General features: G+C 41.7%; 1 protein-coding gene across 3 annotated transcripts in view; it reads right to left on the bottom strand.

Annotated features, from left to right (window-relative positions):
• Positions 1-9,935: 9,935 nt before the first annotated feature.
• ZDHHC5 (zinc finger DHHC-type palmitoyltransferase 5) overlaps positions 9,936-15,198 on the bottom strand; it is a 59,321-nt gene continuing 54,058 nt past the window's right edge. For all 3 annotated transcript variants that reach the window (XM_063289107.1, XM_063289109.1, XM_063289108.1), the window contains 3 exons: positions 14,942-15,054; positions 12,455-13,344; positions 9,936-11,577 (listed from right to left, as the gene is read on the bottom strand). In XM_063289107.1, the coding sequence (XP_063145177.1) occupies positions 11,412-11,577; positions 12,455-13,344; positions 14,942-15,054 (1,169 nt within the window). In that variant the 3' untranslated portion in view covers positions 9,936-11,411. The remainder of the gene's footprint in view (positions 11,578-12,454; positions 13,345-14,941; positions 15,055-15,198) is intronic.

The following is a 15,198-nucleotide window of genomic DNA, read 5'->3' as shown; positions in this document are numbered from 1 at the left end:
CAGGGCAGGGATATGCAGAGACCTCTTTGGGCTAATGGAGGCATTTTAAGGCATTTTACACTGAAGGTATGAAACGAGTGATCTCACAAAATAATTGCCATAAAAGAAGGCATAGCTAGTTGCAAATAGCTACCATGGTCAATTGTGAGGGTTCTCTGGCCCCAAATTTCCTGTCCCTCTCTTGGACAGGTAGACACATTTTCAAACAGGACATCTGGGCTGCAATCATCCATCATTAATATTTTTTAAGCCAGTGCTTCTTAAATGTTTTCCTCTCAGGAACCCTTCCCACTTTTAAAAATTAAGGAGGATCCCAAAAGGGCTTTTGTTTGTATGTGTTATATTTATCAATATTTACCATATTAAAAATTAAAAATGATGTATTTGTAGAATATTTATTGAATCATGTAAAAATAACATTAAACCCATTAGATATTAACAAATATTTTTCATGAAAAAACCCTATATTTTTTAACAAATAAAAAATAATGATGAGAAGAGTGACATTGTTTTAAATTTTTGCAAATACCTTCAATATCTGGCAAATAATTTTGATTTTATGGACTCTTGAGCGGGTCTTGGGGGACCCCCAGGGATCCTCCAACCATACTTTAAGTAATACTGGTTTAAGCCTATGGGGTCTATGTTGGCTCAGAGCCCTTCTTGTAAATGAAAATGCTAGACAGTTACACTTTGCTTTACAGCATGCCAACTATTCATATTTTGTGTTAATTTTAATTAAAAGAATCTACTGTCACTAAAGCAGGGAGTGTCACAGGAGCCAAAGGTGGTGTCTGGAAACAGACTGGTGCCCATAGCCACGATGTCTACCTCTGGTTTAAGAGATGCTGTTGGTAATGTTCGATGAAGTCACCTGTACAGCAGGCATTATCAAAGAAGTAAACTGAAAAGTAAAGGGAAATTGCCTTACAGGAAGAACTGTTGAGCAATCTAACCAGTTGTTCAAGAAAATTGGAGAACCTTCTTAAATACAGCCAAGGAAATATTATACAGATGGATGTGTAGGCCCAAAGGCCAGGAGGTCCAAATAAGGTAGGACCTTTGACAGAGTTACAATATTGCAAATGAATTTATTTATATAGCACCAGTTATGTACACACAGTTAACAAAGGATTGATTTAACAGCCCTCTGTCCCAAAGGGGCTTACAGTCTGCACAAACGCACACACATGGAAAACAGAATGGAGGTAAAAATAAATGTGAAAGAATATGCAGTAATTTTGAGCATATCTACTTTGATTTAAAAAGAAGGGCCAAATCAGATAGCCAGTAGAGATGACAGTTCCAAACAATTAAAGGAAGGCACATTCTGTGGGAAGGACTCACCACCATCTCCCATCCTAGCTGATCTGGGAAGAAATAGCATTTGCTTTTCGTTTTCCTGACACATTGTATCTACAGTATATGTATTCCATTGAGGTTGAACTGGTGCACCATCCCACACATCTTTGCAATTTAGGCCAAGGAGTGATTCATTTTGATATAGGCTGTTTTTTTCCAACTTGAACTGTACATAAATTAGCCACATTTCATGTGGAAGCCTCCCACAGCAAGAAAAATATAGCCACCATTGTCCTCTACCAAACTGGCCAAAGAATAGAAGCTAATAATGAAAAACAATTTAGAAATTCTAAAGCAGCCTAAAGATTTTATGCATATGTCATGGTCTTAAGTGGATTCACTTCCTGTTAGTCTGGACAAGACCTTCTTCTTCTGCTTCCTCCTCCTCTTTATAGATTGCTGCCATGGGGTTTATGTCAGCTTTTATGAAAGCATTCGAAAAGTAAGAGTAACTACCATAATGTCCTTCGCATACTATATTCTTATTCTTCCTTTCAATCATCCTGCTTACAGTAACTCCTCCCAACAAGCCAACATCATTTCAAAGCTTTAGTATACATTGATCAAGCACTCAAGTTTTATATTTTGTTTATGAATGCCTGGCTATTAACATATCAATACAGATCTTTCAGGTATGGTATTAAACTTCAAGCCAAAATACACACATCACATACCTGCACATTATTCCTATTTCAAAATTCAGAGATTGCTAAGTTCCTTGCATACTGGTAGTACTTTATTAATATTGGACATAGCCCAATCAATAACGAGTTAAAATAAAATTAAAAATAGGTATGTCTTAATACTCTCCTTCTGAATTTAAGCCAATTGTAAAGTGCTTAAATTTGCCTGGATTGTGTCCAACATATACTATAGCTATATATTACCACAAAGATTGCTAGACTAGTTTCTCACAGCCCTTTAAACTTACCTCTGAGAAATCCTATTATAACAATTCCTGGGTTTAGCTGAGCCACATCTTTAAAAGCAATGGTTTTTAAAAGACCCATAAGGTAAGCAGGATGTGCTCCTACTAGACTGCTATACTGAAGCCTTGAACCACCTGAGTAATGATGGCATTATGTCAAAGCTAAGGGAACAGAGCCTTCCAGGATACACATAATATAGCAGTAATTTATGGCAATGTGCAAAGCTTTATAGGACATCAAAGCTTTATGAACAATGTTGGAAAATGGACCAAGAATCAGCAAAATAAATAAATAAATACACACACACACACACACATACATATACATATACATATACACATATAGATAGATAGATTCAGAAGTAGCATGTTCACAAATGGCTTGTGGAGCCATTCTATGGGAACTGCACCTGCCCAAAGTAACTGAGTTTAGAATTAGCACTGAAAGGGTTTCTAGCCGTTTCTTTTGTATTCTTCCTGTATTTTGTTGCAAGTTTTGAACACAGGGTGAATGCCTTCTTTTACAACTGTCTACGGAAAATATGAAACTTTCTACAGATATGGATTTTTTCTGCAGCGCTAAATTTTTCCTTAATCTTCCATTATTAGCTTGTTCTGATCATCTTTCATCTGGTCATTCAACATTTTTTAAATTATGTTTCCTTAGCTCACATATAAATCCTGTAGGCATGCCTGTACAAAACTCATAAATCATACCAATTTCTGATAGCTTTATTTTAAAAAAAAATTAAGGTGCATCCATAATGAAAAATTTAGGATCACTGGAGACACACAATTTTGCCTGTTAAGTATCCAAAATTATCTGAAAATTTACAATTCTCTTTTCTAAAAATCAGATTGACTTTAATTGTAGGTTACCCTTGCTTGCAAATTATTCTGTATAATATGCTATGTATATCTTCATCAAAATATGCAGAAAATAAAATGGTTCATGCAAGCTTGGTAATGTGGATAGATAAACCACCAGCTAAGCAAAAAATATCCATTTGAAATAATCTGTAGTTACATTCTGTTTAGATGGAAAACATACTGCTGATTTTATGGCATAATATTTGATCAAGTAGAAAATACATCAGTAGCAAATGGAACTAAGGAGTATTTATAAACTTTTGGACTTAATGGCATTTAAATATTTGATTCTATTGCATTTTTCTGTTCTATAAATCATTTTGAATTGGGTAAAAGTTTAATAGGGTAAAAGTTTAAGAGCAGAATTTCAGACAAAGAGTGGAATTTTAGTTTACTATGAAGAGATTGTAAATTAACAGCAACACAGTTAAGACTTTGACCCATAATAGGCTGAAACCATAACAAAGGAGTACATTCAATTTTGATATTAGAATTTTTAAATTAGGAGTTAATTCCTTAGATCATTAGAGTTTCACTCTAGCTTGAAGCCTACTAGATTGTGAAATTAATTTGTAATCAAATTCAAGTTCCCACATTACCATGATATTCTAGGGCAAAACTTAAATTAGATCTATATAAGGATCCTGAAATAATAAGGTTGCTACACATTGAGTGAGGGTTAGTTCCACTTCCCCTGAATGACGCAGTGGTTTGCCTTCTCCTCAAGAAACCACTGTTGAACCCAACTGTTTTGCATAATTACTGACCAGTCCCCAATCTTAGGGAAGGTTATAGAGAAGGTAATCAGGCTACAGCTTTAGAAAACCCTGGAGGAAAGGAATTGTCTGGATCCCTCTCAATCAGGTTTCAAGCCTGGACATAGTATTGAGATAGCATTGGTTGCACTCGTGGATGACCTCTAGTGGGACTTAGGATGGAGGTAGTGCATCCATCCTGGCCCTTCTTGATCTGGTGGTTTTTGATACCACTGATCCTTCTGGACCAACTCAAGGGATTGGGAATAGGGAGCACGGTGTTGTAATGACTCTCCTTCCTTTCTTCAAGACTAGTTCCAGGCTGGGGGAGGAAGAAAAGATTGACCCCTTATATATGGGGTGCCTCCAGGTGTGACATTTTCTCTGCTCCTATTTAACATATACATGAAGCCGCCGGACAAGGTCACCTGGCAGGATTGGATTAGGTATCATCACTATGCTGATGATTGCCAGTTATTTATCTCAACTCTGGGCTGACCAAGTGATTCCATCAAGGTAGGTAGGTAGGTATTTTTATTTAAATTGATTGATATGGTCATCAATCTCACTAATGCAACTCGGGATGGCTAATAAATTTAAAAATACAATACAAAAAATACGTATCATGACCAACTAAAACACAAAGCAGCTGCCAAAGATATTATACATCAACAATGTAGGCTCACTTACTCTCCTGACCCCATGCCTGGGAAACAGCAAGGTCTTCAAGGCTATCCAAAAGATGATCAGAGTCAGGATGAACCTAAACTTGGACAGTATGTTTGAGAAGGCAGAAGCAACTATGGAAAAGGCATGCTTCCAGGGTCCTGCTATATGACAATCCCTGATCAACAGGACCCAGAGCATGCCCATCCTGCCTGACCTAATGGGATAGGTAAAAACATTGGAAGGCAGTATTTCAAATCCCTTGGCCCCATGCCATGTAGGGTTTTATAGGCAGTAACCAGCACCTTGAATTGCACCCAGAAACATATTGGGAGCCAATGCAGCTTGTAGAACAAAGGTGTAACATGGTGTAATGATCTGACACATGGGCATAGCAAGGCACATTTATAATTGCCTGCACCACCACATTTTGAACGAACTGAAGTTTTTGGATCTTCTTCATGGGCAGCCCCATATAGAGTGCACTGCAGTAATCCACCTGGGAGGTGACCAAAACATGAGTGACCGTGCACAGTGCCTCCTGATTCAGGAAGGGTGCAACTGATGCACAACATGAAGCTGTTCAAAAAACGCCTCCCTCCTGGGCCATGACTATCACCCACTCTTCAAACAGGAATTGTGAGCCCAGGACAACCTTCAAATTGTACACTGGTTCTTTCTGGAGAGTAGTGCAACCCCATCCAGAACTAAAAATGGAAAATCATCAAATCCAAGAGGCCCTAAAATCCAAAGCCACTCCCATCTTGCTAGGGTTGAATTGAAGCCTGTTCTTCCTCATCTAGACCTGCAGCCCCAGGCACTAGGACAGAACCTTTACGGCATAACTTGACTGGCTGAGGGAGATACACAGCTGAGCGTTACCAGCATATTGATACCTTACACTGTGCCATCGAACGACCTAACCCAGCAGCTTCATGTAGATGTTAAACAGGAGTAGGGAGAGTGTCAAGCTCTAAGGCATCCCACTCTCTCCTCCCCATCAACACGGACAGGAACCCCAAAGGGAGGAGAAGCACCATAACACTGTGCCCCCAACTCATAACACATGGAACTGGCCCAGAAAGATACCATGGGATTTGGTTGTTGGTATCAAAAGGCACTGAGAGATCAAGGAGAGCAAGGATGGATGCACTACCACCATCATGCTCCCTCCAGAGGTCACCCGTGTGACCAATGCTGTTTTAGTCCCGTACTCTGGCCTGAAACCCATCTGAAAGGAGTGTGGATAATCTGCTTCATCCAGGGCCCTCTGAAGCTGCAAAAGGGAATGTTAATGACGGAACCAAGTTGTCAAAATGCATCTAGAGTCTAAGGATAGCTTCTGGAGAAAGTGATGGTGGAACCACCGCCTCTCTCAAGGATGCATTTGCCCCAAGAATCCTGTCCACTTCTTTGAGACTGAGCTAGGATGTCCTTAATTCAACTCCATGGGACTTGCACCAAAGCCAGAGTCCAACGTGGAGTGAACTCTCAGTATCTGGATGCAATGGGAGTCTGATTGGGACAAAAAGGCCTGGGCTCAACATTAGAAGGGCCAAGTAATTGTGGATTTGGGGAATACCAGGCTCCAGAGATCTTTTGTAGTTGGTTCTGGATGAGGATGTAATACCCCAGGCAGAATTGATGCACAATTTGAGAGTCCTCCTAGATGCCTGGCTCCTACTGGTAGAGGGCCTTTGTGCAAAATAATCTTGTGCACCAATTGTGCCTGTTCCTGGACTGGGGGATCGTATTCACTCATTCACATCTTCAGTATCTCTCATCTGGGCTACTGAAACATGTTGTATATGAGGCTGTCCAGAATGTAGCAGCACAAGTACTTATGGGTGCATCTCAGTACACCCATGTAACACGGCTGTGTGAGCTGCACTAGTTACCAGTTGGCTTCTGGCTTCAATTCAAGGTGTTAATAGTCACCTGTAAACCCTTCATGGTGCAGGGCCTGGATGTTTGTAGGACTGACTCTGCCCGTCCTGTAAGGTTCAATAGGGTTGGCATTCTGTAGGTCCCATAAAAAAACAATGTCACGTTATGGGACCCAGAAGGGATGCCTTCTGCGGTGGTGCCTCCCCCAAACTTCAGTTGGCGTGAACCCTGCCAATCTTTAAGGCAGCCCTGAAGTCCTGGTTCTCTGCCAGGCACCAGCCCAATTGTAAATATATGAGTTGAGCATCTGGCCCCAGCACCATATTCTTTATCTTATTCCTTTGTTATTTGATGTTTTTAAACCTTGTTGGCCACCCAGTCACCCAGCTAGTGGATAACCATATCAATGAAATAATAAATTAATAATCCTTTATTGTTCTGAAAGTCAGTTCTAACTGCTGTTTGAAGGCAAAAAGTATAACTTTATTCAATTTTTAATGATTTTAAAAGTGTAATAGTTTTTACAACAGCACATCCACTTTCCATAGTTGGTTTCTAGCAAAGTGACATGGTCCAGTGCATTAAATGTTTTGAGTGGAAGCATTTTCATCGGTTCTTGGTCAATCATATTATACATGCACATTCCCCTCCCCTATATGTTTCTGAAATAATTCATCAAACCATTCAAGGAAAATTTAGCACTTTTCTCTGTCTCACAACATTATCTAGTCAATCACATTTTAAAGTTGTGTGGTGAATGAGGTTATACAGTGTTCAATAACTCAAGTCCCCATTTTTAGTATTCCAAATGAATTAAGGTCTCAGCAGAAACTGTGCTTTCAAACCTTATTTTTTCACTCTTAGTATAAAGTGTAGTTACTTTAAGCCTAGGTTCAGGACTAAAGTTCAATTACATACAGAAGCTCCTAACCAACAGATGTGCATGTTTTTCCATGTGTATTTAGCCACAGCAGGATCAGGAGCATAGTTGCACTGTAAGGAAATTTAACTACTTCTCCTTGTTTATGGTCCCAACAAAAATACCTTGGCCTACGAATTGTTTAAATTAGGAGATAAACTCCCACTGGTGTCAGTGGGAAGGCAATGTGGCGTACAGGTAGTCCTCCACTTATGATGGCAATTGGGACCAGAATTTCCCCGCAGTCCCAGTTGTCATCATTAACTGAATCTGACAGTTGATAGGCGAGATAACTTCCTGCTGGCTTCCCACAACAAAAGTCAGTGGGGAAGCCGGCAGGAAGTTGCAAGTCCCAGGCCCACAGCCAAGTAAGTGGTTGCTGCCAAGTGGGGGAGGGAGCAAGGGCATGCGTCGGGGTGTTGGGGAGGGTACACAAGAGCTGCTGTGCCGGGGTGTTGGGGAGGGTGCAGGGGTGTGTGAGGGGGTGCACAAGAAGCATGGCATGGGTCAGGGAGGGTGCATGAGAGGCACTGTGCGGATTGGGGAGGGTGCACGGGGATGCAAGAGAGGCACAGCATGGGTCAGCAAGGATGCAAGTGGCTGGTGCGGCGTGAGCGCAGAGGGGCTGGGAGGGTGTGCAGTGGGGGAGACTTACCCCAGCAACTTGTGACCTTCTATGCTGGCTTCCCCACTGACTTTCTGAGGAAGACGTCAGGGAAGGTTGCAAATGGCAAACACATGATTAAAAGGCACTTGCAACCGGTCATAAGTGCAAATGGGTAGCCAAGCACCCAGATTGCAATCACATGACCGCGGGGGTGCTGGGATGGCTGGAACTCTGAGGACCAGCTGTAACCACCATTCGTTCAGTGCCATCATAATGGTCGCTAACCAAATGGTTGTAGGTTGAGGACTACCTGTAGTGGTTAATGTGCTGCAACAGGATCAGAGAACTCCACATTCAAGTCCATCATCACCCACTGCAGCTCAGTGGGTGACTTTGGGACAATCATTCACAGGCTTCTTGTTGTAGGAAAAAAATCAAGAGGAATGTAATGAATATCACCTTGAGTTCCTGGAAGAAAGGTGGGTGTTAAACAAACAAACAACAAACAAGCAAAGTCTCACTGGCACCAAAAAGTAAAGTGGAGGAGAGTTTATAGAGTCCTCCGTTGTCTTTGTCTTGCTTCTCCCCCACCCCTTTAGATTTTTTATCCTGCTTTTATTATATTTATTAATAACTCAAGGCGGGGAACATACCTAACACTCCTTCCTCCTATTTTCCCCACAACCACCACCGTGAGGTGAGTTGGGCTGAGAGTGAGTGACGGGCCCAAGGTCACCCAGCCAGCTTTCATGTCTAAGGCAGGACTAGAACTCACAGTCTCCTGGTTTCTAGCCTGGTGCCTTAACCACTAGACCAAACTGGCTTTCTTGCCTACTGGGACTACTTAAGTTTCATCCTTAATTTGATTTGGATTTGAAAAACGCCTTCCAAAACCTTATGTCACAAGCAATTTGTTATTTTAATGTGCCATAAGACTCTCTGGTATTATCTAATTTGTATTCTAAAGTCTCAGAACCCACTTGGCTGAGCAAGGTGCCTCCTCTACATATAATTTAGCATAGGTAAAGGTAAAGGTTTCCCTTGACGTAAAGTCCAGTCGTGTCCGACTCTAGGGGGCGGTGCTCATCTCCGTTTCTAAGCCTTAGAGCCGGCGTTGTCCATAGGACACTTCCGGGTCATGTGGCCAGCATGACTCACGGAACGCCGTTACCTTCCCGCCGAAGCGGTACCTATTGTTCTACTCACATTTGCATGTTTTCGAACTGCTAGGTGAGCAGGAGCTGGGACGAGCAACGGGAGCTCACCCCACCACGCGGTTTCGAACCGCCAACCTTCCGATCGACAGCTCAGCGGTTTAACCCGCAGCGCCACCGCGTCCCTTTTATAATTTAGCATAGTATTGTCCTAATAATATGACTCTCAATAGGAGTACAGCCTGAAGTGAGATGAAGCCAGATTTAATAATAAATCAAAGAAGCATCTTGATCAGTGCCTGACAGTTTCCTCACTGGGAATTGGAAAGGCATTCTTAGGCATAGTGGGTGGATGGTCTTCTACCAGAGCTGCCTCCCCCAGCCTAAATCCCTTAGTCATTATAATTAATTGTCATGCTGTCTAGTGATGAGTCTAACACATTCAGAAGCACTAAACTGGCAAAACTTATCACCTGAAAATACCCATTACGGGCATAATCACTGAGGCCATCAGAAACTATCGGAACCAAGATCTATAATCCAGGTTATAAATTCCAGGTTACTTCATAATTGCTTGTGTAATTCTTGGATTGCAGATGTTAGAATGTGTAATCCTCACTTACCTGTTTAAGAAAACCATCTGAATTAGCAGAATGGTTGCAGTTACAGTGACGAAACTCCACAACAGAGTGATGAACTACTGAACAATTCTGGGCCCGCTGCAAACAACACTGAAGCACAACCACCCACACTTCTTCCAGTTAACAAAATAAAAACTACACAAGAATAGAGGAAATGGCTCATTGTATTCTTTTATTCCTCATTTTAAAATGGCTAGTCATAATAAAAATAAAAGTGTGGCTTAGCGGAGGCCACAGTTTAAGATATTGCCATAAAGAAAGATTCAGTAGAGACTTAGAATGTTGGATTCTTGGGCTGCTGATTTCTACTGCCATGGGCTTTTACACCTGATGAGAGATTTTTGGCATATGGAAAAAATATTGCTTTTTGGTTAGTTTTTTCTCTCTTCTTTCTCTTGCCCAGTTTGGGAATAAAGAACTGTGATACCACAAGAAATTCATATGGAGCAATTCATAAAAGCAAGGTAAAAAACACAGGAAACCACTTGGAGGATAGATTTACCAAATGCAAATAATATCTCCACACAAGGGACTCAGGCCCACTGCTACCCTTTCCTCTTAGCACCTCAAAGACAACCCAAGGCTGTAAAGATACATAACGAGCATTTCACATGCGTCCTGGTTCAGAGAGAACAGCACTTTCTCTCTGGGAGTCATTCTTAATAAAGAGATCTGTCTGGACACTGAAAAAGTGTGAACTCAAATACTCCCCTAGTTTTCCTAAACCCTTCAAGTCCTTCAGGAAGAAAAAAATTCTATTCACGGGGATATCTTACACACCAAAATCCAGAGACAATGAAAGTGGTGCCTTTGTAGGCTCCCTCCTGGAGCAAATAATCCTCCTCACGCTCAGCCAGAGGCAGAGAGGACCAGGCCGGATCAAATTTCATGTTGGCATTTCTTCAGCCCTATCAGGGTAGTGGTTTTGCAGTGGTTTCTACTGAAAATAAACCAAGTGGCTATTCTGCTCTATCCCACCAGATACTCCTGAACATGGTTTATACATGGTTTCCTCAGGCCCAGCTGATGAAGTGTGACTGGGCCTGCCTCCCTTAATATGGGTAGATATAATTTCTTTTTCTTTTTATATTTATATATTTATAGATATTTATATATACACACACCCAGTAACTCAGAAGAGGAAAAATATAGAATCCGTAGCAATAATAAAAAAAATTAAAAATGATCAACCCCTACCGCACTAGGCGAGCGATTGCACAAGGTCCACAATTGACTGTTCTGTTGGTAGCAGGACAGGCTACAGCCTGCACTTTCTTCCATTCCAGGATGCTGACACCAAGTCCTTCCCTTCACTCTCGGCAGTGTGCTACAAACTGCAGTCTCTTGGTGGCTGAGAGGAAGAGTGCAGGCTGTGGAGGTGAGCAAGGCTGAGATCCCATTGTAGTGTTTAGAAACTCTCTCAGATAGTTTAATTTGAAAAGGTAATTGTCCCCTCTGTTCTCCCCACCCACCAAAACCTGGATTTATTTACTTTTTTTAAAGAAGTCCATGCATGTGATGGAGCAACCATTTGCTGAGCAAAATCCATGGCTCCTGTTCATCAGGGACAGGACATTTGGAAATCAGCCAAAAGAGGAGTAGACAGTGGGGAGATCAGCTCCTCATACAGAAATCTCATATGTGGTCCCACCCACTCCAGAGACTTTCTTGACTCCTCCACGAGTGGGACTGTTGAGAGGTGGCTGGCCAGGGATGGGTGAGGTTGAGCCCAGAGTCCTGGGCTGTCCATTAGACTTGCTGTAAGAGGGTCTCATCTGCACCTCGTCTCTGGGAAAAGGAAGGATACAAGGGCATCAGGAAGTGAGCACTCATTCAATGGCAATGGAAATGGAGGATGCCTCACAGGCAGATAGCTTGAGGAAAGGAAAATTTGGGATACATAACTGGCATTGCCTGGGATATAAAGGGGAATGCAACAGTGGACTGTCAGCCCACAAAGAACTGACAGGGCAATACAAACATTTTAGCATCCTAGGAAGATGAAGCTAAACACAGCAGGGGATAGGACCCTACACACCTGGAACTTGAACAGATTCCACATTTAGCCGAAATACAGCACTTTATGGAAAGAATAAAAGAAAGTGTATTGTAGAACAAGAAAAGTTTGCAGGAAAGGACACACATATTAAAGGGCTATTTCTTACAACCTGTTCCATCTACTTGCTGAGCATGGCCTCAAATGTATCTGAAGAATATAAAAGAAATGGGGAAGAGGAACACAGAAACATAGGAAGATGAATTATATTACATATAGTGTTTTTATATATGAGGTAGTAATCAGGCAGGCAATATAAAGATTCAAAGATCTCATATGAAAGCCAATGATCATCTCACAAAGCCACACAGCTCACAAAAAAGAATGTGATCTTATGTAATGTACCCTGCATAATACAGCTAAGGGTGAGGAAATGGACTGGTTCACACACTGGAGAATGGGAAGGAAAGGGGAGGGCAGAAAGGGTCAGACGAGAGCAGACACTATTTGTAGATCACTCCCAGCTGTTTCCTTCAGATGTTGCTGGAAGGAATCACAATTATCTTGGAATCCTTTGTCAGAGCAGTGATGGGGCAGATCTTAATGTGGTTCATCCTCCACTAAGTCAAGGAACACTTAAAGAATGGGACAGGTGTCACTTGTACTTACTTTGGTGCCAGTAAAGGCTGCAAGGCCACCTCCTCAGTCTCTGGGACGACAGCCTGAGGCGACTGTTTTTGGCTGCTGTAAGACATAGATTTGCCCATGTGGGAGGCTGAAAGCTGGTCTGGTGAACCCAGCGCGCGCACTCTAAGTGCATGTGGTGGTTCTGGTTTGCCAAAGCGAGGTGCCACTGGGCGGGTGAGTGGGTTTTTGCCCAAAGGTGAACGTTTTGAATCGTCCGAAGAGGAACTCGTTCGTGGGGCATTGCTGGATCCTGGTGTGGACTGGATGCCAGAATCCCCCAGGCCTGTATCTTCCTCTTTGGCCAGGGATGGTGGCAAAGATGACTGCTGCAGCAACTTCTCCCGTTCCTGCATGGAAGCCACAATGTGGCGCGAAAGATTGTCATAGAGGACTGGTGAAGAATCACGAGGTTGCTGGTGCTTGGGTGAACCAGAGCTTGGAAAACGACTGTGCAAGTCAGCCTCCCGTTGTTGAGCAATACGGGCTGAAAGAAAAGGAGACGTGTATCCCATGAGCGGGTCTGGCTCTGGACCTGCCTGCACCGACTCAAAATCAGGGCTATCTGATGGTGTGAGAAGACTGTCATATGACAAACTCCCATTGCGCGTTTGGTTCACCAAGCTCTTGTAAGAGGTGGAAGTAGTGCCTTCGGAGCGGATTGACTGAAGATGGCCCATTTCAAAGCCTGTGCCTTGAGCTGACTTGAGGCTGGAGGAGCGGGAACCACTGGATAGAGGATCAAAATGGAAACTCTTCCCAAAAGTCGGTGACCGAAAACTTTCTGGTTCCAGGCTTGGTTCTGAGCGGTAGCTGGGGTTTCGGCTGCTTTCAGCAATAGATGTTGGCTCCTTCAGACTGTCTCCTCGACTTAGCTGCCATAGGGAGTAAAAGATATAGGAGTCATTTGATAGCTTCCTGGGCTGTGCATAAGAAATGAAAAATAAAGTACGTAATTTGCTTCTTCAAGGTGTCCTATAGGCATATTAGAAGGGAAAAAAATCAGTTTTCTTAATATAGAAATTGTAAATTTTCAAGTTATTCAAGTTACAAATTATAGTCATTTACTTATTGAAAGTCAGTATAATGCAACAGAATCCTGAATTTGGACCTAGGATACACATATTTAAATTCTGCCTCAGCTATAAATGCCCCGGATGATACGGATTCAGTTATATTTCTAAGCTTAATCTGTTTTAATTATTTAATCAATTCACAGTGCATTAAAATATCAAAAATCTATTTTAAAGCAGTGTACAATAAATTAAAAGAACCGTTAAATACATAATAAATAATAATGCAAAACCTTAAAACATTTAAGCATTTAAACTGCTAATTTTTTTCTCTCTCAGGCGCACACACACACACACACACACACACAGAGGAAATATTGTATGATTCATACATAGCTAAGACAAGACGGATGATGGGGAGCAAAACTATGGAAAGGTATAGTACGTGCTGGCTGCTGCAGTCCCTGACTGTCTAACTTGGCATCTAATACAATCATGGTTACTCTGCTCTAAATAAACTCAGACTTAGGCAACAATGATTCTATGGTTGACAGCAGCTGAAATTTTGTTAGATTTGTCTGTTGGGCTTCTATCCCACTTTTGTTCAGGAGCTCAAGGTGGCGTATAGTGTTTCCTTTTCCTTGGGAGTAAACCCCTAGAACTTAGTACGGTTTCCTTTTGACTAGACAGGAGTTCACTGTAAAATGATCAGCTTTTAAAAATACCACAATACTCCTGCTATTTTTCCTGCACAAGGTAATACAACTATCCCTGTAGAAGTTAGTTATATATAACACTTTGGGCAGCTTGGGTCTCACTGCAAGAGGCTGCAAACTAAGAACAGGAAGGAGGTGATGGTGAATATAATACAACCTTGAAAACAAAAACAAACAATGAAATTAACAATGAATTTAGGACTACAATGTGTCAAAAAAGACAAGGAGATGAGAAAGGCAAAATGATTCCTTGGAAATAGAAGATTCTCTCCAAGATGTTTTATAGATCAAAGCTTGCAAACGGACACTTTTTAAAAAACGATTCAGAAATTGTAAGACCTCCATTATAAAAAAGGACTGGAGGCTGTAATTAAATAACATGTTATAATTACCAATATATATTATTTTAGAGTTCTGTATTTCTGGCTTAAGAGAAAGTATTTTATAGAGCAGTAGTGAGCAAAAGGATCTCTGGAACAGAGTTTCATTAATGTTCTCCAAAACATTAGATGACTGGTTCCTTTCCTTGACCCATTTTTTTTCTGCTCCAATTAGTAGGTCTCAGGGTTCTAGTAAAAAAATAAGGCTGATCCAACCAGCTGAGGTCTTCTAAGCCCTCTTATAAAAATGCACATCAATCCAATTGAGGCACTATAGTCTCAAACCAAATTCCCCTTCCAACCTCCCCCTCTTGCACGATCATCCACTGCATTCCGTTCTTCGTGCTAAGCAAGCTTATTTACCTTGGCGCTAGTGGAGTGAGGCACTGCAGCTGAAGCACTGCTGCTACTATAGCCAGGTCGATACTTATACATAGTTGGAGTTGGAGGGCTGTCCTTACTTAGCAAACTGCTATCTGTAAAGAGAAAGGGAAAACAGGGTGTGTGTCACATATAATATGTTTCAATGTTGCCCTGGGAGTTTCCTTGAATCCCTGTCTCAAGTTCCATAGATAGCAAATGACTGAACCGTGAGAACCAAGTAACAGTAATCTGTCCTG

This window comes from Candoia aspera, chromosome 1 (assembly GCF_035149785.1).
Source record: "Candoia aspera isolate rCanAsp1 chromosome 1, rCanAsp1.hap2, whole genome shotgun sequence".
In the NCBI taxonomy this organism is placed as follows: Eukaryota; Metazoa; Chordata; class Lepidosauria; order Squamata; family Boidae; genus Candoia; species Candoia aspera.
Note: the sequence above shows the minus strand (reverse complement) of the source record. Positions and strands in the feature narration are given on the sequence as shown.